At 32.7% G+C, this 24,389-nt stretch overlaps 5 protein-coding genes across 8 annotated transcripts; 2 read left to right on the top strand and 3 right to left on the bottom strand.

The window, feature by feature from the left end:
* Positions 1–804: 804 nt before the first annotated feature.
* LOC100783364 (MAPK kinase substrate protein At1g80180) lies at positions 805–1,457 on the bottom strand. The gene has a single exon (XM_003543627.5). It carries the CDS (start codon positions 1,306–1,308, stop codon positions 961–963), a length of 348 nt encoding a protein of 115 aa, XP_003543675.1. The 5' UTR covers positions 1,309–1,457; the 3' UTR covers positions 805–960.
* Positions 1,458–4,241: 2,784 nt separating this feature from the next.
* Positions 4,242–12,711, top strand: LOC100782831 (nuclear pore complex protein NUP93A). Its single transcript, XM_003543626.5, has 15 exons — positions 4,242–4,477; positions 4,975–5,066; positions 5,579–5,645; positions 5,908–5,967; positions 6,457–6,546; positions 7,433–7,702; positions 7,994–8,089; positions 8,236–8,367; positions 8,775–8,828; positions 8,917–9,000; positions 9,168–9,254; positions 9,329–10,231; positions 10,744–10,925; positions 11,421–11,712; positions 12,369–12,711. Exons 1-15 carry the CDS (start codon positions 4,379–4,381, stop codon positions 12,444–12,446), a joined length of 2,586 nt encoding a protein of 861 aa, XP_003543674.1. The 5' UTR covers positions 4,242–4,378; the 3' UTR covers positions 12,447–12,711.
* An 805-nt stretch (positions 12,712–13,516) lies between these two features.
* Positions 13,517–14,836, bottom strand: LOC102665316 (embryo-specific protein ATS3B). Of its 4 annotated transcripts, none has more exons than XM_014766347.2 (4): positions 14,701–14,836; positions 14,424–14,546; positions 13,998–14,111; positions 13,517–13,857 (listed from the first exon to the last, which is right to left on the bottom strand). In XM_014766347.2, the coding sequence occupies exons 1-4, from the start codon at positions 14,713–14,715 to the stop codon at positions 13,612–13,614; spliced, it is 498 nt and encodes a 165-aa protein (XP_014621833.1). In that variant the 5' UTR covers positions 14,716–14,836; the 3' UTR covers positions 13,517–13,611. The 4 variants fall into 4 exon arrangements, with proteins under 4 accessions (XP_014621833.1, XP_040864505.1, XP_006595478.2 ...); XM_041008571.1 differs by having other exon boundaries at positions 13,517–13,791; XM_006595415.4 differs by having other exon boundaries at positions 13,998–14,105.
* A 2,038-nt stretch (positions 14,837–16,874) lies between these two features.
* LOC100306705 (Asp/Glu/Hydantoin racemase superfamily protein) lies at positions 16,875–20,090 on the top strand. The gene is made up of 2 exons (NM_001248285.2): positions 16,875–17,873; positions 19,629–20,090. The coding sequence occupies exons 1-2, from the start codon at positions 17,166–17,168 to the stop codon at positions 19,908–19,910; spliced, it is 990 nt and encodes a 329-aa protein (NP_001235214.2). The 5' UTR covers positions 16,875–17,165; the 3' UTR covers positions 19,911–20,090.
* A 1,781-nt stretch (positions 20,091–21,871) lies between these two features.
* Positions 21,872–23,613, bottom strand: LOC102663279 (probable E3 ubiquitin-protein ligase makorin-2). Its single transcript, XM_026124947.2, has 2 exons — positions 22,824–23,613; positions 21,872–22,226 (listed from the first exon to the last, which is right to left on the bottom strand). Exons 1-2 carry the CDS (start codon positions 23,083–23,085, stop codon positions 21,976–21,978), a joined length of 513 nt encoding a protein of 170 aa, XP_025980732.1. The 5' UTR covers positions 23,086–23,613; the 3' UTR covers positions 21,872–21,975.
* Positions 23,614–24,389: the final 776 nt, after the last annotated feature.

Raw genomic sequence — 24,389 nt, 5'->3', positions numbered from 1 at the left:
TGTGTTTGGATGGAGAAATTTAAAATTTTAAGAATTTCAAATACTTCAATTGAAATTTTTTTATTTTCAAATTTTTGTGTTTAGATAAAAAAAGTTAAAATTATGAGGGTAAAAAAAAATGAATAAAAAGATATGATTAAAGTGATAGTTATACGTGTTTCTCTACGTTCTCCGGCCCCATTAATGTTTCATAGTATCAGACCGTGTTTCTTGAAGAAAACAGTAAAAAGAGAATTTCAATTTGTTACCTTTTTAGAAGGAAATTGAAATTATAGATTTTTAGTTGTTTAAAATTATGTTTTAAAATTCTAAAATTTTAAATTCTTAAAAAAAACATCCAAACAATAAATTCTAGATTACATAAATTCAAATTCTTTCATAAATTATTTTCCTAAGTTAAAATCTTGTATCCAAACATACTCTAAGACAATTTAAACACCAAAAAGAAAAAACAAAAAAACTTAATTATAGTTTTTCCCTAAAAAATTTCGTAATCTCACAAATTTTGCTTTCATTAACTTTACCCCTAGCTAATTTACAAAAAGTCACAATTTGTCTTAAATTGTGTCAGTTTTTTTTTGTACATAGCAACATATATTAGAAGTTTAGAGAAAAAATGTCTTAATTGTAGCAGTTTAGAGAAAAAATTGTCATGATTGAGAAGATTTTTCTGTGTTGAGATAAATTTTACAATATATTATAATTTAGGAGGTAAGATTCGTAATTTAGAAAATATTTGGAAAATTTTTTTGATCGGGAAAATTTGGAAGAAAAAAATACAATTAAAGGAAGAAAGAAGGGTGGTAGATAGAAAGAAAACTTGCAGAGAGAAATAGAGAGGTGGTCATGATTATGTTCGTAACATGAATTCAACTCATCCGGGCCTACCTACAAACCTAGAAGTAAACATTACATAGAAACCTGGCCGGAATATTCTGTCTCCGTCACCTGAACCACCGTCTACCTTGGTCGATGTTTGGCGGGTGTAGTCCGTTGGGGCTTGTTGTCCCCTGCTTTCCCAAAGGCGGCGCAGAAGCCGCATGCAGAGAGCCTGGGAGACGGTGGCTCAATTGCCGGCGAAACTTTTCCGGTGCGGTAACCCCGTGCTCCGCCGTTGGAGCGGGTTCTCTCCGGTGGCGGCGTTGTTTGAACTTGATGAAGCTCTTTAATCTCGGGGCCGCCATCGTTGTTGTTGTTCTGATCTTCTTTGACTTTGTTCAATTCCTCTGATAAGAACCTATCGTCCCAAACGAAGCCTGATGAACCCTGCCTCCTGAAGGACACTGCAGATCTTTGAAGACCAGCCATAGCCTCTTTCTATCTACTTCAAGTTGAAGTTGAAAGCAATACGCACATGAATTTCTTTTTAAGTATTAATTGTTGTGTTGCGTGAGTCAGACTTTTTCTCAATGCGCATAATAAATAAAAAAGAGACAGGACAGTTGATGAAAATATTGGTTACAAGTGCTATTAAGTTTCACACTATATTAATTGGTAGTACTATATACTATTATCTAGATAAATTCTTCAATACCAATTAGTTATAGAAAGAATCCATACACTATCTTCAATGAATAATATAAATTTAGTGTTTTTATCAAAATATTTAAAATATAAGTGATGATATTATTAAATGTAAGACCTATATTTATATATGTATTATTTTAGTATGAAGCCATACGTTTGTTTTACATGACACCCAATTCTATATGAATAATTTTATCGGTAAATAATACGTTTATCGTTGAAAATAATATATTGGCTTTTTTTAAGATTATACATATAAAAAAAATTCAAAAGTTATATTAATTAATTAACATGATGTTGTTGAAAATTCGAGTCCAAAATTATAATGATTTCAATTGAAAAATGATTTTTCATAAGTTCATTCATATATTCTTCACTCATGGCCCCTTTCGACGGCTTTTTCCGATGGGACTAATTTAAAACTTTGATTGTGATGATTTGTTAATAAATATATGGTGGAGCTATGTAAATTACAAAAATAAAATTATATATGGGCATGGTGACTTTGAAAAAAACTTAGCATGACACACGGGGTGTTAGGTCCACCAAGTGAGTGTGTGCACACTAACTCCACCGGCATTATCATATCATGGTCGATCAATAAATGAAAGGAAGAAAAGGCATTCATCACGTCCTTGTCGCCTAACCAAGTTTTTAATAACAGGACTGATAATAATAATAATAATAATAATAAACACAAGTTTTCCTTGTGTTAAACTAACGATCGAGTATACTTCATTGTGCGTATTTTATATATCTATCTTTGATTCTACGAATAAACAAAAAAAAAGTATAATTCTGTAAATAATAATTAAACTAACTAAGCTGAAGGCGGATTAATCTCTCTCCATCACATTGTAGCTCAAATAATGAAGTTAAATGACCTGACTTGAATCAATCTTTCGTTATGCTCCCTAATTAAGAAAACATGTATAAAACATAATCGCTTATGCATACCTACGCAAGTGCTGTACTAGTAATGTTTATTCAAGAAACGTCTTCAAAGTAATTGATCAACCAATACACTTGTTTTATTCTTAAAACATTCACATATGTGTGATATTTTGAAAATTGGCCATTTCAACATATGATTGTTTCCAAAACAAAGTCATATATATTATGACCTGAATTTTTAGACTTGAAGCAATCTTTGGTCATGCACGCTTACTAGGAAAACATCTTCAGGAAGACTACCATAATTGCCATATAGAAAGTCACTAAGATAGCTACCGTATGATTCAGACAAAAGGAGCGAAAGATTATGGCTAGCAAAAGGTAATTATTCAAAACAGAATTTCCATCAAATTATTTTATTAAAGTTGTCATAAACCATATATAATCAATATCATTAATTGTGAACATAAAAAGGACAACTCAAATAATGGATCAAGCTTTAAGTTGGTTGCCGTGGGCCATTCAAATTGACACGAGAGGTATGGAATTGACAAATATTTAGCCTCCAAAACTTATTTTTCATATTATGAATTGAGAAGTATTCAACAAGTGATCATTGACTGAATGACTGACTGCATTGAGAGAAAAATTTGTTATTTTTTGTTAAACTTTTGGTACATTATTATACAGTACTAAATTAGGGTGTTCATTTTCCTTTCTATCCCATTAATTCGGCTTGATATGAAATTAATTTTAATGCATTTAAGTTTTAAAAATTAATTGATAGAGGTTAAAGAGAAGGAAAAATAAGTAAAATGAATACTAAAATTTTGTGAGATTTATACTTTTATTTTCTATTTTAATTCAAAAATTTCATATTTTTTCTTTCTACTCTATCAAACATACACTAAGTTCCTTTTATATGATACCTCTCTTTCTATATTTTTTGTCACACATGCGATTACAAAGAGAAAACTTTTACATATGTTGTGTGATTGCCCCAATCCAAGATGGTGTGAGAATCCTTGAATTTCAAGAATATCATGGATTTCACACATCTCTCATCCAAGAGTTTGGATTCGTGTTCAAATTGGTCACAATACATGACCTCTCTTACCGATATGTGTTGGTTTTTGTAGAGAACTAGTAATGCAAAGATTTTTCAATACAACATTTGGCCTCAAATGGTTTAGCATCAATCAGATTCCAAATTAATCATCATGTATTGTTTTTTACCTTCAAAAGTCGTCAACAATTCAGAGGCAACCAAGATTGATTTACTAGACTTCCATAGAAGATGATACAATTAAACTCAATGTTGATACAATAAAAAAATATTATAATTTGTCTAAACATCATCTATTGTTTTTTATATAAAATATTTTTAAATTAATTCGTACCATTTATCAAATTATAATATTTTTTAATTTTCTGTATAAAGGTTAAAAAAATAATATGTGTGGAAATTAATTGATTTGTGTAAAGAATAAAATAATCTGGTAAATTTTGTTAACGTAATTAATTCATGAACATTTTTTCATAAAAATTAAATGTAGATTTTTTCCGTATAAAGTGAATTTTTTTTACGATTTTAAAGTGAACTTTATCATTATCATTTATTTTTAAATATGTGTAAATATGGTTGACACTACCATCATATTATATATAATAAAATTATTAATTTTGTAATACTTACTTTAAAAATTAGATAATTCTACTACTTTTTAATTATCTAATACTCTAAAAAAATAACTTTTATGAAATTATTTAGATAATACATAAATATAAATGGGGAATGTTTGGTGATTCCAAATTTCCAATTTCCAAGTTCCAACCCGGTCCGAAAAAAGCCGTCGGTTTGGGTGTGCATCCCCGTTGTGCAGAACCGAACCTTACTTTTCAAATTTTAGGGCTTAAGAGCGTTTCCTTGCGCGGAGCTTCATTCAGCTCAAGAGAGATGGCGAACGAAGAGTTGGGTAGTTGGACTGATCTGCTACATTCTTCCACCAAGCTTCTCGAACAAGCTGCTCCTTCTGCTCAGTTCCCTCCACTTCAGGTTTCTTTCTCTTCCCAACTAACTCACTTCACTTTACTTTACAATTTCATCTTCGTTTTTTATTTGTCAATTTCGTACCAATGCCGCCTAATCTACTTGTTCCTTTTAATATTCCTCCAAAACAATTACCGTTTGCCACATGCTTCATTTTCTATAAATCAATTTTTCACTGTTTTATTTTAGTTGCTATGGAAAATTCCGCCAAGAAGAACAAATTGCCTTGACTTTAGATGTATTTTTTCTCATTAAGTGGTGTTTCAGTTGGGTACTGGAACACATTGAAACTCTGGTTACTAATGCATAAAATGAATCTGGAGACTGAGTATAAGTGTCTTTCAATTGTGAACTAACGATAACTTCCATTTGACCAAGTTAATGGATAAGCATTGCTTGCTGTCAGTCAGAATTGTCACTAATTTAATAAACAAGAAATAAATGTTGATTAAATATTGATTTTGGGTTCTCTGGTTTTGAATTCACCTTTTTACATTGTTCAGAGGAACTTAGATCAACTGGAAGCATTATCCAAGAAGCTTAAATCCAAGACAGTAAGGACTGAAGCACCTTCTCAATCTATTGCTGCAACAAGGTACTCTTTGGTTATGAATTTTTATTGTTGCAAGTTTTTTTTTTTTTTTTTTATTATGTATGAATTATTTAATCACATACGGTTTAGAAATTATGAAAAATTTTAAATTAACTTATGGCTAGTTGGAGTGCTTTGAGTTGTTAGTAAGATTTGTACTTCTTATCCTAGCCTTATTGCCGCCAAATGGTGTTGGCTACTTGGATTCTAGATTTTCATTTCACCCAAACTCAATCATGTATCATGCATTCATGAAGCCCCATGGTTAACTTGATCCTCTGAAACAGTATCCCATTTCCCAATTCCCATTGTGTTTCATTTGGTCTCCCTCTAGCCCTTTCTAAAGGGGCACCTCTTTAACTTCACATTTTCTTACTAGGATGAGTGGAGACCGTCTTCTTACATCCCAAAATTGATGGGTTTCCATCATTTTTCTTAAAGCAGAAAGTGCATGATAAAATGATTACACATAGTCAAGTATTATGGTCATTTTCTTATTTCTTTTGCATGGACAGGCTCCTTGCTCGTGAGGGGATAAATGCAGAGCAGCTTGCAAGGGATCTGAAGTCATTTGAACTGAAGGTACTACTTAATATCAAATTTTGTATACTTTTTACATTGAACATTTTCGCTTTGATTGGCTTATTAAGTATTCTACTTTTTGCCTGTTGGGTAGATATTTTATGCATTCCATGATAGGCCTCATTAGTTGTTTTCCTGATATAACTTGTTTGTTAGCAAATGTAGTTTCCCTTGAAAGTTCATGCCTAGTTGTTTTTGTTGGGGCTCTCTCTAGTACATAATTCTTGCTGATGCCACATCTTTTCTTTTTCCCCCTTTGCAGACAACTTTTGAGGATGTTTTTCCTGTTGAGGCAACAAGCGTTGAAGAGTATCTGCAGCAGGTAATTTTCACTTTAGACATTAGAATGATTCAATTTGGATCACTTTTATCAGTATGAGACACAAAATACTCTATTTATTGTTTGTATTTTTTCCATCCAATGTTCACAAAACCAGTGAGAAATATTTGTTCCTATATATATTCAAATATATTGTCAGAATTTTGTTTTTTGAATTCTTCCATTACATTACAATATTGCCTATTATCAGAGTTGAAGAGCTATCCTTTGTTGATGTAAATTATGATTTGTTTCATTTTTATACAGTTTTTACTTTTCCACAGATGAGCACGGTATTGTGGCATGATTGTTGTATCTAAATGCTGCTTTTGTCTTTGTCTGTTGCCCCCATTGTTCTCTAAGCAAAAGTATTCAGTTTGTATGTGAAGTTTTTTACTTGTTATAGAAAATCAAGAAAATGTTCTTACACTGTACATCTACTCCTTTTCGAATGGAATTGTGACAATATTGTTTACTATGTTTTCCTCTCAGGTTCATGAAATGGCGATGGTCTCTGCTGTCCAAGAAGCTCAGAAGGATAATCTCAGGAGTTTCAATGATTATATGATGAAAGTATTAGAGGTTAGTGTAATGATGTCTTTTATGGTATAATCCTTTATTATGTTTTCTATTATCTTGTAATTTGGGGTTTGATTTCTTTTCATATTTGACTGGAGATATCTTTTGCAGTAGGCCTTGGCTAAGCTATAAATTCATAAAACTACCAAAATAAGAATCCTTGGCATAGTATTAGTAAACCTTTTTTTTTTTGCGTATTTGATGTGTTTTTATATTTCCCTTGCATTGCTGAAAATAATAAATCTGTCCTATATAGTTATATTTACTTTTCTTTTATTTGTTAAGTTGTAGTGAAATGCCTTGAATAAAAAATACCTTTAGATTTTTTATGGCTTTTAGGATTTGATTATGACAAAGGGATTGGATATATTTATTCTATTAATAGGATTGCTTATTTTTTCCATGTTTTATTTTTTTGTCTTTGTTAATGAGGATATCTCCTTTTTGGGTGAAGAACCTTCTTTGTAATCCTTATTTACTCTTTCTGTGAAAATTTATCATTTTCTCTTAGAAAATAAAGACAAATAGAAAGTAAAAAGATAAGGAAAAATAAATACTTCTGTCCTTCTGTTCAATTCATACAACTTAATAGTTTTTAACAGTCTGAACAATGACAATTAGGTTGGCTGACCTGGTTAACTTTCACAAACAAAAGCATCCCTTTTAGCTGATTGCTTTCCTATTGAACATGCTTAGGTTAGTCTGTGGAACTTCACATATGAAATCAAGTAGCATAGTGAAGTGAGTAAATAATTTTATTTCATATTTGCTGCAATTGCTTAATTGGGATGAGTATTTTACCATTATTATATTTTAAGATAGGTTTATTTCTTCTTGATATTGTGTGACTCAGCTTCCTTGCTGCTCAGTAGAATTTACTGTTTGACAGGAGGATTGGCAAAAAGAAAAGCGTGATTTCCTTCAGAGTTTAAGTCGAATTTCAACATTACCTAGGACAAACATTGCTGCTAACAGCAATGTGGGTACCCTACCGGGTCAAATTGTGTCTGTATCTTCTACTTCACAAGTCTCTTCTGGTATGCCTAGCATGGAGATTGTTTCTCTGACTGGCAGACCTATTGTGGAGAAAAAGGCATCTGTCTATGCCGAGGTAGTGAAAAAACTGAATAAAGCAAGGGAGGCTGGTTCACCATTTAAAGTACGTTCCCTAGTTTCTCCATCTCTTATATTTATAATGAGATTTCTATATCGGATTGAATTCTATGTTGTGCGCCTGTTTAAAAGTCAAGCCTTTTGTGATCAAATATTAATTGGCATGAAACTGATGTTTTGAATTTTTAATTCAATATCATGTCCAGTCTTCATTTTGGATATACAATAGCACATTATATGTTTTTGAGATGTTTGCCATACTATCTTCCCTAAAGCAATATTAACCTGTGTTTACATGCATGTAAGTTAATTTTCATTATTTTTTTATGGCTCTTAGCCTGCTGCAGCTTTCAAAGGTGCATATGAAAATTTGGGCATTGATGCTAGTGGTGGAAAGTCAGTAACAATGCGAAAGATATGGCACCTTGTTCAGGTTGTTCTTGTAGTTGTATACTTTTATGTTAATAGACAAAACAGAAAGAATAACTTGTGCATACAGCTTTTTATTGTGCTACCTATGAGTCTGTGACTAAGAAAATATTTTATTTATTCTTTATATAACTTAGCTCATTGAAACAGATGCTGATGGGTGAGGACTCAGCCGTGCAATGTGTTTCAAAAAGGATGTCATTGATTATTGGTGCAAGACGCCACCTTGAATGGGGACATGAGAAATACATCATGGATACCATACAAAGTCATCCTGCACAAGTAATTTGTTACTCCCTGCGATTGCATGCTATGCTTTTGAGGGATCTTTTTTGAGAAAAAACTTTGTCAAGCTTCCAGAATCTCTGGCTTCCCATTGCGGGTTCTTTATTAATATAAGACAGCAGACAGGATTTTGTGTTGTTTGAGCCAATTGTTATCTTACAAACCGTTGTTTATACCTGTTTATTTATTTATTAATGACTTAATGTTGATAATCTACATTTGGATTTCTTATGTTTGCATTCCATGGTTTTGAGGGACATGCTTCAAGAAATAGTGATACTTTGCAAGCTTTTCTCAATTTTTTTGCTTATTTCTGATGTTCTTTATTTCATATAAGAGAGCATGCATGAATTTGTTTTTGTTATGAACACTTAATTTCTGCTTGCTTTTTTATGTAATGGTAGGCTGCTCTTGGTGGTGGTGTTGGGAATTTGCAAAGAATCCGCGCCTTCCTTCGGGTTTGTCTCGGTTTGAAAAATGTGTCTTATAAATAATGCCATGCATGTAATTTAAAAAAGACCCCTGATTTTAGTTATTGCTGTGTAGATTCGGTTGAGGGATTATGGTGTACTGGATTTTGATGCTGGCGATGCTCGGCGGCAGCCTCCTGTTGATACCACATGGCAGCAGGTTTCAGATGCTTGTCTGATTATAAAATCAGCTATACTAGATTATTTGTTTTCTTTGTTGTATTTTTCCTTGGTCTGACTCAGTTCACTGATATTCCTAATTCCTTTTTTGTTTCTTGAAATTAATAATATTGTTGATGGGCTAAGCTTGCACTATTTTGGTGACAGATATATTTTTGCCTGAGGTCTGGTTATTATGACGAAGCAAGAAATGTTGCCCAATCTTCACGTACTTCACATCAATTTGCTCCTTTGGTACATACTGTGGTTACTACTTATTTACTAATTTATGATGTAATCTTTCTTAACAATTTACTTATTTCTGACAGCTCACAGAGTGGATTAATAAAGGAGGGATGGTACCAGAAGAGATTGCAACTGCTGCATCGGAGGAATGTGAAAGAATGTTGAGAACTGGTGACCGGGTAGGTCGTACTGCATATGACAAGAAAAAGTTACTTCTGTATGCCATCATATCAGGTTCTCGAAGGCATATCGATCGCCTGCTTAGAGATCAGCCAAGTCTCTTTAGTACAATAGAGGATTTCTTGTGGTTCAAATTGTCAGCTGTGCGGGATTGCCCTAGTGGACCTTCATCCATTGTTCTAAGTGATGGTCTGATTCCGTACAGTTTGGATGATTTGCAAAGTTACCTGAATAAATTTGAGCCCTCGTACTATACAAAAAATGGAAAAGATCCTTTGGTATATCCCTATATCTTGCTTTTAAGCATTCAATTGCTTCCAGCTGTATTATACTTGTCTAAGGAAGCAGGAGATGAAGGATATAACATTGATGCTGCCCACCTATCAATTGTGCTAGCTGATCATGGGGTCCTTTCTGAAGGTGCTGGTTCTGGGCAAAAGTTAGGAGTGATGGATGCTTATGCGGAAGTGTCGACCATTATCAGGCAGTATGGATCTATGTATTTGCGTCTTGGTGATCTCCAAATGGCCCTAGAATATTTCGCACAAGCTGCTGCAGCAGTGGGCGGGGGGGAGTTATCTTGGACTGGTAGAGGTAATGTTGATCAACAAAGGCAGAGAAATTTGATGGTGAAGCAGCTTCTAACTGAACTATTGTTAAGGGATGGAGGCATATATCTTCTACTTGGTGCAAGAGGTACGGGAGAAGAAGGTGAATTGGGACGTTTTGTGACTGATCCAAAAGCAAGGCAACAATTTTTAATTGAAGCTGCATGCCAGTGTCAGGAGGCTGGGATGTATGACAAGGTGATTTCTTTCTTTCTTATACTACCATTTTAATTTAGGGGGGAAAATAGGAAAAGAAGGAATTCCTTCATCTGCCATAACCAAATTATAACCTGATAAGGTTATCTTACACACCATAATCAGGTTCTAGATGTAGCTAGAGAGTGGGGCAGCACTTCATTCTGATATTAACCTTATTTTAATTTGACCTCTTAGACTTGCTTTTTTCTGGTGCAAAGCTAAATCATTCTTTAATGCATCCAGGGATATTTTTCACTTATTTATTTTCAAAGTTTAATATGTGTTATTTCATATAAATTGCAATTATTTTTCACATTTTATTTTTCTTGTTGTGTCTTTACTCTTAGATTTATCTTTCCAATAATGTTATCCAGTCATCCATACTTCCTTTTCTGGCCTCTATTTTTTCATTACCTCTCTTTTTTCCTTGTTTCACATTCTTTTTTGTGGATTACTGGGTTTTTGTCTAACCATAATATTGCTTTTACCAATGCTGGATGTTTTTGGTTCAGTCTATAGAAATTCAGAAGAGAGTGGGTTCCTTCTCAACGGCACTGGATACCATCAATAAGTGCCTCTCTGAAGCTATTTGTGCCCTTTTCCGTGGAAGATTAGATGGCGAGAGTCGTACTGCTGGCCTCATCCATTCTGGCAATGAGATTTTGGAGACATACTCTTATTACCCAGATGTCAGGTCATATTGAAGCTCTTATCTGATTTCCTTGTTTCATAAATGGCTATAGTTTGATCTGTAATATTGGCATTCTTCTATTTCAGCTTATTCTTTGAAATATATTAGCACATTTAGAATTTATTGTGCGATGATTTTACTCCAGTATGTTTTGATCTTTACACTTACCATTTATCATGGAGTGATCTAGCAGTTAAAATGTCTGCTTCTGCATATCATATCTGGGAAGTCCAGGTGCTGCATGGGCATGGGGATGACATACTGGTGAATTGAGATGTACCACCATAGGATTGGGCATTTGTTTGCAGATTCCATGGGTGTAGTATGTTATTCTTAAGAAGTTGGACTTGGAAATTCCAAGTTGCCTGACTATTGCTTGAGTTGCTGCAACTCAGAATGATTTTAGAAGTTCAATTCTACAAAATTATTGTTATTTTTTTATGTAGCATAGCAGCATTCCATACTTCAGTAAAATGATCGATTGAATTCTTTTTGCAGGCTTCAAGAGAGAGAACATGTTTTTGACCAGCAAACTGTGTTACGACAACTTGAGTCAATATTGTCGATTCACAAATTAGCAAGGCTTGGACATTATCTTGATGCATTAAGGGAGGTTGCTAAACTTCCATTCCTTCCTTTAGACCCCCGAGGCCCTGATATTGCTGTTGATGTGCTTGAAAATTTATCTCCTCATGTCCAAGCTTGTATTCCAGATCTTTTGAAGACTGCTCTCACTTGTCTGGATAATGTGACAGACTCTGATGGATCTCTTCGTGCCTTGAGGGCTAAGGTATTATCTCATGGATCCCGTTGTTTTGTTAGGTTATATCTTTGCTTTATTTGCTTTTGTTGAAATAGCATGGTTCACTTTATTCTTTGTCAACAATGATTTGATGGGAGCACTCACAGAACTAAGCTTATGCCTTCCGAATGTTATGGTAAAATCTATGGTCAAGTTGAAAACATAACTCATATCTTGAAGTTTTCCTAGGAATTAGTCCTAATCTTTTAATACGAATCCATGTCATTATTGTATGTGATAACTGCACTTAAATTCCTATCCTCTGTCCTTAATCCATTCTGATGTAGTGAATACTCATTTGTTCTGTTTTCTGATTTTTGTATAAAATATATAGGATATAGATCATGGATATGAAATTAATTCTATACTAGTACAAGAAAAGAAAGACGAGAAAATTTGCTTGATTTTGTACAAAATATGTTGCCTTTACTAGAAGAAAAAGCAATAATGAGGTACAAATAAACATCAAGCAAACTACAGGGTAAATTTTAATTTACATGTTATGAAAATATTACACACTTTTTGAGGGAGGGTATGGTTTGTGTATTGTTACCCTATACCAGCACTTATGAAGCTTCCTTGTCAGCTTAGGTTATAATGTAGCATGTTCATAATGGCTAAATCTTTTTTTTTTTCCTTTTCAGATTGCAAGTTTCATTGCAAACAATTTAAGGAGGAATTGGCCTCGTGATTTGTATGAAAGAGTTGCGCAGAGGCTGTGAAAGTAAATCATGTGATTGCAATGGTAGTTACGTTTGAAAGGCAACAGAATATGTTTGGCTAAAGGTTTTCAGTAGTAGCATATGTAAAGTAGTCTTAATGACGTGCCTGCTGCACCACCTATGCCCGGAGATATACTGAGAGGAAATAATAGAAAAAGGAAATACACTGGTTCTAAATATTCTCTCCACTTTTCCACTTTTTGTTCTAGCCATTGGTAATATACTGCTCACTTTGTATTAATAAGAACATTACTTTAAGTTTTAACCGCTCCGCATATGGTATAACAAATCAGCAAACAGCATGTTCTTTTACATCTTTTTCATTATTTGTTTTGGTGGGAGTATCATTAATATCCACTCGTCTTAAATGCTCTAGAAGATTTAGAAATTAATATATGTTTGGATTTCTTTGTTTTAATTTAAAGAAATTACAATCAAAATCTTATTGAAAGTAGAGTTATTGAAAATCAACGTGCATTTGGTTACTGATGCAAGCTACTATTTCTTTCTTTTTTTTTTTTGGTTAAATTTGGATTTTTTTGTTTTTGTTTTTCAAGCATTTCACCTATATTATGAGGCAAGTTTCGATGTCAATGATTGGCAATAAACAATTTTTTTTTGCTATAAATACCTGCAAGGGCTAGCCTGTTTACATCTGGTGAACAAAGTCCCGTGTTAGGAGGAGTTTTGATGGGCAACGGTCGGTTATAAACGCTATATTTCTGTTTGCCAGAATCTCGTTAAAGATGGGTGTAGTTTGAAGTGATCATGGTGATTTTTGGGCAGTTGTGTTTGCTTGTTAGCGTGGGGTTGGGTCTGGTAGTTTTCGAATGATCTTGGGATTGGAATTCATGTATTTTGCTTCAGAGGTTTGATGGGGTTTGATCAATCAAACTTGTATTTCTAGATCTTTAAGGGTACGTCTTGTACATCCTAAAAGATTGCTTCTTTAATAAAACTGTTTGGCCGTTAAAAAAAACCATTATAAAATAAGTATATAACAGCATATAAATAAATTTATACGTAGTTTAATTATTATTTTTATATAAGAACCATTTTAAAAAAATTAGTTACTAATAAAATATAATTAATAATTTAATATTTTGTTTTTCATAATTGAATTATAAAAGACAATGCCCTTCCAGAAATATTAACGAATGATGTACTAATAATCATGACAATCATCAAAGCCATAGGGACCACCCGCCGGAGGAATAACAGTGTGGTAGTAAAATGTAACAGGGTCGTCGAGGTGGTTATATATGCTCACTGTCTCCAGTATCAAATCAGAATCTCCAGTCCAGTATAGCTGTAGATGGCAGATTTGGTGTGTACATGCACCGTGCTGTATCACATCATATGAATTCGTAGAACAATCATCAAAATGACCAGGCAGTTCTGGAACATAAACCTGATTGATTATCAATCAAATTCACACAAATAAAATTAATATCAATTACTACTATTTACTCATTATTATATACATTTTTTTATTGGCTTGATTTTAAGAGCAAGAGAGACGCATATATATGATTATGGTAGAGTAGGAACCTGATTGCCATAAGCGTCACCAAATATAAGATCGATTTCACCTCTCGCGTAGAAAGTAGAACTGCAACTTGTCTTTATGGTGGCAACGTAACTACAACCCTCGTCGAGCTGCAACTTGCATATACGATTCATATATCTTGATTTTAGTGTCATGTGCAAAATATATATGAAAATGCTTTAGTAGGAGATATAAGATGAATTGAATGATTAAAGAAAAATGGAAGAAAAAAATGTTGTCCTCTGTTAATAAAACTAACATTATACCAGACTAACATTTGTTTGGTAAAAAATAATGGAAATGCTTTTTTGAAATTTGACTACCCTTACATCTCTAATCTACCTATATATTATGTTCTTTACGTCAATATGCATGCTTAATTAATTAGTTCATACGTAAATAGGGCATTAATGAAAACTACTTCTTACCTGCTGCTGGGTTTGGTTAAGCTTCGAAGATTTGATGGCTAGATGATGCGTTGCTTGTGAGAGGGCAGCAATGATGCAAAATGTGAGGATTAAAGTCAAATTCAGAGCATCCATTGTTTTGTGCTTCAAGAAAAAGAACAAGGTGTTAGATTTGGATTGCCGCGTTTTATTATGGGAGAATGAAATCACTTGTTCCTTTTACGCATTAATAAGGAAATTTTGTTTTTTTAGTAGTGTTTAGTTGTTAGTTCTTTAATGGAGATGGCTACCAACATACAAGAACGGATATCATGTCAACGTTTGCATATAACTTTTTAGATCTTCAGAAAGTTTAATGTATTTAATGGATTAATGGAAGAACCAAAGGTTGTGGACTGTTGAACCTTCGCTTTGCTGAAAGATCATTTTCTTACATCTACTTACAGGGCATGATAATAATCACATATATTGTTAGAGTTTAGAGTATCGTTTATTTTAGGATGCAATCTTTTTGAATTAATAACTATAATTTATCTCCGTATTTGATTTATTTTTTAACATTAAAATATAGTTTTAGATAAAATTTAATTTATTTGATAAATTTATAATTTTTATATTCCAAATTATTTTAAGCAAAAAAAATAGTAGTACATCTTTAATCTTGAGATTTGGAATAAAAAGAACAAAATGAAAAATAAAAAACCAAATAGTTTATTTTTTGCATAATACTAAAAATTATTACACTAGCATAATCTATTGGCATAAAAAGGTTTAGCTAAAACACAGTTTTTTTTTAGTAAATTAGAATCTCCTCCCGAGGGATGATTAAATTAATTTTTCATTGTATTTTATTTTAAAAGTTTCATTCTTTTCCTTTAAGGGGTTTATATCATTGTATACTGTAGGCTTAAAAAATCATTATGTGTACTGTAATTTATTCTATTTTAATATAGACAAATTTATTAAAGTAATTTTTTTATATATTTATCAATATGGCCGACAATTAGTTTTACATACTTTTTTTTATAAATTTTAAGATCACTTCACAATATGAAATGAAAATTATAGATGAAGGATTAAAATTGATGATATAAACATTCAAAAATATCATTTAATATTTTAATCTATTAAAAATAAAAAAATGATAATGCAATGTTTAAAATTAGTTGTTGGTGACCTTATGAAGTTAGTTTACAACCATTCACTACTATCAATAGACTCCTTTATATTAAAATAAACTAATAAACTAAGTTATGACATATATTAATCTTCGAACAAAAAAATAGTGAAGACTAAAATGTAAGCAAAGTAGATAATTTAAAGACACCTGAGGAGTAAAAGAATACTTCACACTTTTTATTTTGGTCAACTGGCTAGAACATAGGTGGAAAAGAAATGATCAACTGTAAATCTAGGCCACTGTTAAGAGACACTTGATGGGCCGGGCCCAGGACAATCAAATGTTCATTTTTTTTTTTATAACTAATGTTAATGCCTTAGTTTTGTTTGAAATATCTTTTTTCTTTTTCAACTAACGAGATAACCTTATATCTCTGCAACCAAAGTGTAATGACATCTTTTTCTGTAAAAATTCCGAAGCCTACGAGAAAGTATTATATCAACTGTTTTTTTTATTTTATTTTATAAAATCTCAACCTGTAAAGACTAAACTTTCTAATTTGAATATTTTGATTATTTCACAAGTGGCGGGGCCCAAAGGAGAATGATACAACCAATGTGAAACGTGACACTAATGCTGCACATGGCGAGAACATTCTTTGATGCTTCCGACTTCTTTGTCTGTTCTGCTCCATTTGTGAATAATTAGTATTGGTATTCGCATTTGATGAATTAGTAGAAAAAAGGGAATTTGGTATATGATGAAAATGAAATCCTTGGTCAGTTCACCCTTAACTTTTATTTTTGGTTTCATAAATATTACTATTTTTTATTAACCATCATAGATAGATTGCAATTTCCATCCTCCGCTGATAGTAACCTTCAAGCTACAGAGATCATCAATAAGGACAATTAAATATATTTTATATAAACATCTACAAGGTTACATTATTATGCTTTATATAAAATTTAAAAAATGTAGTAACCTCACTGAAAATTCTTATATTGTTTTGCTTATTTAACTTTCATTAGCTTACGATGATATTATAGATTTTTTTCAATAATTTCTTTTAAGTCATGGATAGTACATTAGTCTCTCAATATTTTTTTTTTTGAATAAAATAGACTAATCCAAAAGAGTTTGTGTGGACTTTCTTTTATTCATTGGAAAAGAGTTTAATTCGAGGGAGTATTGACTAAAACTTGTAAGAAATTACAAAATTACAAGTTTAGAAGTGTCTTTCACAAATTTTGGGAATTTTCAATAAATTCCCATTATTAATAAAGAATGTGTTTAAAAAATTGTATTAGAACCAACATGTACTAGTAGAAGTGTGGTAGCATTGTGAATACGGTTTACTCGTGTGCTAACAGTGCATTATTTGAGAAAGAGAAGCATGTTGTTGGGTTTTACTGTGAGGTGAGAATTGAGAAATGAGGTTGGTGTGAAGTGAAATTGTGAAGCCACATGTCTGCACAAGGGCTTTTCTATAGGATGGTTCTTGTTCATCGATTCTCAAACTCTGGAACTCAAATGGGGATGTAAATTTCAGAGACAAGAATAAGACACCATTTTGGAAAAGTTCTAAGAGAAGGGTAGAGACAGAGTGAACTCCAACTCTCAATATTTCTCAGACATTGGAGATGTTGGATGTGATGTCTTTGAGTTACCCCTTCCAAACATTGTTATTAGGTTGTTGTGTAACTACTCCTAGTCGTAGATACTTGAGCAAGACAAGGCGGTGCCTAGTTCAAGCCACACCCCCATCTTCAGTTATTCTGAATGCAGATGGAAGTGGCAAATTTTCTGAGAAGCTTCATGTCCCAAACCTTGATTCAGGGAGGGGTGCTCCTTTTGTCATTCAGGGAAGTGCTGTTGGTATAATTGGAGGAGTGTCTGTGGATGCCACTCTCAAATTTTTGAGAAAACTTGTGGAGTTTAGTTCACAAGATGGAGTTAATTCCACCCCTTTTGTACTGTGTTCTGATCCTCTCTTGAGTAAGGAGCTTCTGTCCTATGAAAGGAGTTATTTTGTTTCTAGCACTAGTAAAGCAGAAAATTTGAAGCTTGATTCTTCTCCAATCGTGCAAACTCTTAGAAATAAGAGGGTTTTTCTTGAGAATTCAGGGACTAGTTGCATAGTTATGCCCTGTAATGTGTCACATTCTTGGTATGAACAAGTGTCGGAGGGATGTTCTGTTCCTGTTTTTCACATGGCCGAGTGCGTTGCCAAGGAGCTCAAGGAAGCTAAGCTAAAGCCACTTGAAGCCGGTAGTCCTTTGCGGATTGGAGTGCTTGCAACAAATGCAACTCTAGCAGCTGGTTTTTATAAGGAGAAGCTTCAGAATGAAGTAATTTCCCTATGTTTTATTTTCAATACCTTGCTATCTTAACTATCAACAGCATCTTATTATTACTGCACACACTAGGCTAATAAGAGAAAGTATATGCTCTAATAAACTTCAGAACAAAGTAATTTCTCCCGATATATAGCTCCTTGTGCTAAATGTAATAATATATATCAACTCAGGTCAATGTAGTTGCTCTGTGGAATACCCGTTGCAGCCTTTCTTTTTCACATTATAACTTTCAGAACACTCTATATGATGCAGACCTTTATAAAATCCTTTCAAAATTAGTTGCATTCTTCTTGGCTTCTTATGATTATTGAATAACTGCAGCAGTTTTGGTAGAGTTTCTACAGATCTGAACATAATAAAATTTCATAGCAGTAATATAATATGTGCCAAGACCCAATGCAGTTCATTTTTACTTCCAAAGATTATAGAAACTTCCCAATTACCATTTATGATTGGAAATGTGATAGATGTAAGTGGTTGCCTGAGTTTGATTAAGGGGCTATTAGTTTAGTTTGTTAGAGAGTTAGTTAATTAATTGTTGATATAAATTAGTTTGTTGGGCCGAGACAGAAAGGAATTAAGGCAGATTGCCTATAAATAAGAGGAGGGGTGGGAAGAGAGAAGTATCTTGTCATTTGTGTGAGGGATGGGGCATTTGGTCATTTCATACTTTGTCAAATGTGATGCCTAATTTAATGTTTTAGCACTTGTGACTTTCTCAATTTCATATCCATGTACATTTTCTTCTTCTTGGGGAAGCCATATATATGTACCTTGTGGGAAGTTTTGTTTATGTTCTATAGGACTAGATGTTTGCAATGAGTAGATAATTTGTTTGTATTGTTTACTTGTTTCTTAACTTTATTCAACAAGTGCCAACAACATTTCTCATATGCCAAAACAAAAACACCGGAACAGTGTTTTTCATTTTCATATTCATGAAGATCCAGTTTCCTCCGTAAACCTATCACCTATTTCCTGTGTCAAAAAGAACTTCTAGATCATTAAACTTTGATGAATACGATATTTAATCTCTAGTTGTTGGTTCAAATGAATCAGTGGTTTAGTATTGGTTTGCTCATTATGGAAGTTGGACACAAAAACAACCACAGTAGGAGGGAATTTTTATCACTTAATCTTTCCTTAGTAATCTAGTACAGTATCTTATTCTTTCCTTTGTAATCCAGTACAGGAATGACAGGATATGCTTTAATACAGCATACACTTCATAAATGTTTTACATAACCTTAATGTGAGCACTACTTCAGACGTTTTCTTCTCTTTTGGTTTAGTTTCATCAGTAAATCTTTCCTATATGAAGAATAATCTCTGGGCATACAAAGTATTATTAAACCTTCATGTTTGATATTATGAACATTGAAAGAATTCTACCTGGTTACATCCTTATTCAATCACAGCTCTATTAGACTATTACATCTTTCACTGCTGTGAGTTACCACTCACTAGTGCTGCTAAAATTCTGAATGGCATTTGTCAATATGTCGTAATGAATTTTGTATTTCTACACCTCTGCACATGCAAATTTTATTTCTTTTGTTGATTTTTCCAATTTTGCCATTTTCTTATTTATGAACAAGGAGTTGTCTATGAAGTACATACTTATATATAATGCACTAGTTTTTTTTTTTTTTTTACCTTTTCTGCAATTCTTGAAAGACTGTGCTGAATTGGGTTGATGAGCAATAGAAATTTTGATAGCTGTTGATCTTATTTACTTGTGTTCAGGGATTTGACGTTGTACTGCCTGATAGAGCAACAATGGAGCATACAGTAATACCTGCAATTGAAGCTTTGAACAGAAAGGACATGGAAGGGGCATGCAATCTATTGAGAATTGCACTTCAAGTTCTTTTGGTGAGAGCAGCAAATTTTATTATCCTGGCTTCTGATGATATGCGGGACCTCTTGCCCCCAGATGATCCTCTTATCAAGAAATGTATTGATCCAATGGATGCATTAGCCAGATCAACTATCAAATGGGTAAAATCCTCTGGGCAAAATACATGAACAACAAAAGAAAGAAAGCAACTATTGTATTTCATTAATTATGTATCAAGATTCTTCTGATTTCATTGATATTGTTCATTTCATTAATGCAAACTCCTGTATTCAATAACATTATTGTAATTATGCCAAAGATGTATGTTGAGTATTAGAGCACGTATTCCTTCTGTTTTCATGCACAAATCAGCCTTATTTGAGCTTGAAGAACTTTCTATCATATCTGTAATTTGGTGTTAGTACTTATGACAAACATATAAAACCAGAAAATAAAACGCAAAACATAGGGACATGAATTAATTTAACCAAAACTCTGGTCTGAAGCCTAGACGTGTAAAACCTTTAAAAGCCTTTATTAATTATGCGTCATTTAGCTTTCTGAATGGATAACAATGTTCATTTGACTCAAATAGAATCACCTTTACGTGGTGGTAAAACCTTTAAAAGCCTTATTTAATTATGCGTTCACACTTCATAGGGTGCCAAAGAAAGAGATCATCAAAGATGATATGGTTAGACTTAGAGTTGAAAGGATAACAATAGTGTTCGCCATTCTTAATTTAATTTTAAAGCCATCACCTTGATTTTCTTTCCATCGTTACTACGTTCTGTTGGCCCTCATCTCACTGTTTTATCCATCACACCAAAAAAAAAAAAATCTCACTATTTCGTCATCATCACTTAATGGCTAGCAATTGAGGCTGAATACGGAAATTCCAAGATTTAAAGGTCAGAGGAGGATGCAAATGCTTTGTGCTTTTATTGAGTTGGAACAAGAACCGCAACCATGCATATGTAATTATTATACCACCGCTACATTTGAGTTCTTTACAAGTATGTACAACAACAGTTTTGATCACTTCTCATCTTTCTAAGCTTGCACTATTTGGGAAAATTCTTTATTGATAAAAAAAATAATCTATTTCAACCAATATGCCTTTAGGTATGGCTATAATATAGAATTCGCACTCAGAATCAGTGGACAATTGGTTAGAGCAACAGGTGTTATAACGAAAATAATTGCAAAAGAGAAAAAATCGACCACATTAAAAATACCTTAAGGGAAGGTTTGTTTGATATCCAAAAACTGCCCACTCTATTTTATGTCCTTTATTTTGTGTAGAACCTTTGTTCTTGATGACTGCACAAACGCTTTCTCAAATATGATGAGCATACTTACGGCTCATGAAAATCCCTCCTCTGCTGTCTAATGTTCCGCAGCTTAGATGTTTGGTGTCAATATTTGAATAGTAGTGACAATTATATATCAACATTCTACAAAATTTTTACACATGGGGATGGGGGCATGGGGCAGAGATAGATACAAAGAGAAGGAAAAAAAAGCACACCATGAAATAAGTAATGCGATGGAAATATTTTGTAAAATAATGTTACATGAATAACATATAAACATTTCAAGAACATAAGAACCTTAAAGTTGACTTTTTAATTACTAGTTGAAAATTATAAAAACTAAAATAAGTTGGAATTATATACATATAATAAGTTCAAACATATTTCTGTTCTTTTTTTTTTCCCAGATCTCTTGTTTTATACGTTACTCGCCTTGCTAGCTTAGTAATGTTAATGTTGAAAAAGGTCTTTGCTTAGGAATATATTATCATCTTTTGAAGTTTGAACCGTTCTGGATATCAGTTATGGCAGAATGAATATAATGCAACACTGAGTAATGAGCTCTGCTCCAACAGTACAAATTAAAGAGAATACGAGCTGGTTATGATTTTAATTTCTTTGAAACTTTTTTTCCTTGTTAGCTAATATTATTTTCGTAGTTACTCTAATTGGGTAAAACAGAAGGCCATTGCCATGAATGTAATAAGTGCTAACGCATAATAGTGTCGTAAATTTGGCAGGCTTTGTAAAAAGAAATCTTTGTATATCTAATATCTGCATGAAATAAAGAAGTATATAACCTGTAAAAAAAATAGTAAAAAATAGACTGAACCATATTAATCAAAGCAAACTCGGTCAAAGTGATATGAGAATTTTACATTTTTAGAAAAATTGCTTAGTTTTGGTATAGTTATCCACTCAGCAGGGTGCATCGATCTCAAATCCAATCAGCATAGATGCGACTGATCCTTTGTAGATCATTGTTTTTGAAAATGAACTTAACAGGATATGATGGTTCATTCTTAGTTGCCACAGTGCTAGTTGAAGCATTTGTAGCAGCATCAGCAGCAGCAGAAGTTTGCATTATCCTTTGTTCTGCAGAAGAGCAGCCATCATCACTTGGAGCAGCTGCACAAGTTCGCATTCTCTTGGATTCTGGAGAAGAGTAGGGATCAAGTTTCCCTACTTCTGCATTCTCAAAAACAACAAGCCTCAGAATTTATTTACACGGACAGGTCAATAATATTCTATAGAATCACAAAATGCCATGCAAAATATTTTAAAATTTAGTAACATCAAATCAAACCCAACAGTTTTTGTTTATCAATAATGAAAAACAAGTATCTGCCTCTATTCTTTCCAAAAGGAAAATAAAATCTGTTTTTTGTTGGACCAAAATATTTTTGTTCACAAAGATCCATCCATGCATACGTGGCCAAGCTTGCTTGACTTCTTTCAGCGCTACTGTATGGGATGGTTGACTAATGACCACTCTTTAAAATACAACTAAAACATTTTAAATTATCAAATGGATTATAAAAAAATACATTATTTTTTGTAACTCTTTAAATTTTGAAAGTCATAAAACATTTCTTTTTAAAATAAAAGTTAATTGGAATCATAAAAAGTGAAGGATTTAGATTTGTAGATATACATTAACACAAGCGCAATGTAATGGTGGGGAAATGTAGGTAAATTATGTTGATACGATCGATTTATAATGATGGAAGAAACAAGAATTAGAATTAAGAGAAGAGAAGAAGAAAATTAAAATAACTAATTAACCTGGTTGCGGGTTTGGGTTGAGTGGTGTGGATGAATGGAGGAAACGACAGGTGCGTCCATAGTGGCAGCGTTTGTTTTGAAGGAAGAATCTGCATTGTTTGGGTTGGCGTTGTAGTCTGAGCTCCGCAACGCTGTGTGCGTATATGCATTTCGATCCATGAACGCACACGCCCCTTCTGAATCTCCTGCACATCTCTGTCTTCACCATCAGCTTGTTACTATCTGATGATTCTGCGTTGAAACCATGACTTTGTGCCTCCATCTTTCGTTCTTCAACTCAAACACACACAAACTAGAATGTGATTGTGAATTCGAATACCATTAGTTTCTGCTTCTTATATATGTTTCTATGTATTTATTCACCTGCTTCCACAACACTCAAATCCAGTCAAAATGGAATTCGTGCCCAAATGAAATTACTACCTCAAAATACCAAAATACCCTCCGTAGTCGCTACCAACATATATTGTGGCCTTTGGGCTTCAATGTCAATCCCCTTTTTACTTTTTTTCTTTTAGTAAAACATCCCATATAATAATAATAATAATAAATAAATAAATATATAAAATATAATGAATGGAAATAAGGAGAAAGAGAGCTTAATGATGGTGGAATTTTGGGTTGTCTTGTTTAAGAGAAATTAGCAAAAGATACCATATTGTGAGTTTGTTTGGTTTGAATAGATGGAGAGAAGAGAAATTAGATTAAATATAAAAATATTATTTTATCTTTGTTTATAAGACATTTGATATAAAGGAGACAAGAAAAAAAAAAACCCATACACATGATTATAAATCAAGAAAATTGATTATCAATTTTGTATTCCAGTCACAAAAAGAAAAAAAATATATAATATTTTTTTATATTATCTTAATCAATTAAGGAAAGAAGCTAATCAAATATCATAGACAAAAATATTTACCTTTGTTTATTGGATAAAAAAAAAGGATCAACTTGAAGAATAATGTAGCATGAATAAAGGAGAATACGACCATACGACCAGTCTGACAAGAGTAACTGACCAACTCACAGAACAGGATTGTAAGAAAGATTGATTTTTGGAAGACAAATTAAACCCTAGAGTAGACCCATATCGATTTCTTTGTTATTTTTGCTCTGTTTTGTGCATAAGTATTTGTGTGTAAGGCTCATATCAATTTTGCATTCAAATCACCCAAAAAAATATCATCATTTTTTTTACCTAATCTTAATCAATTAAGGAACGAAACTAATAGACTATCATAAACAAAATTGTTTACCTTAGCTTATTGAATATCAAACAAATGACCCACAAGGAGAATAGTGTAGCATGAGCAAGACATAATCAGACTGACATGAGCAACACATCAACTCAAAGAGCAAAGATTTAAGCAAGATTAATTTTGGAAGCCAGACAAAACCCTAGATCCATATCAGTTTCTTTGTTGTTTTTACTCTTTTATGCGCATAAGTATTTGTGTGTAGGGCTCACAACTTTTTTTTTCTCTTTCTTCATTCATTCTTTTACATTATTATTCCTTTTTTATTTCTATTTTTTATGCATAAGTAATTAATCTTTACTATCAC

Source organism: Glycine max, chromosome 13 (assembly GCF_000004515.6).
Source record: "Glycine max cultivar Williams 82 chromosome 13, Glycine_max_v4.0, whole genome shotgun sequence".
NCBI lineage: Eukaryota > Viridiplantae > Streptophyta > Magnoliopsida > Fabales > Fabaceae > Glycine > Glycine max.
Note: the sequence above shows the minus strand (reverse complement) of the source record. Positions and strands in the feature narration are given on the sequence as shown.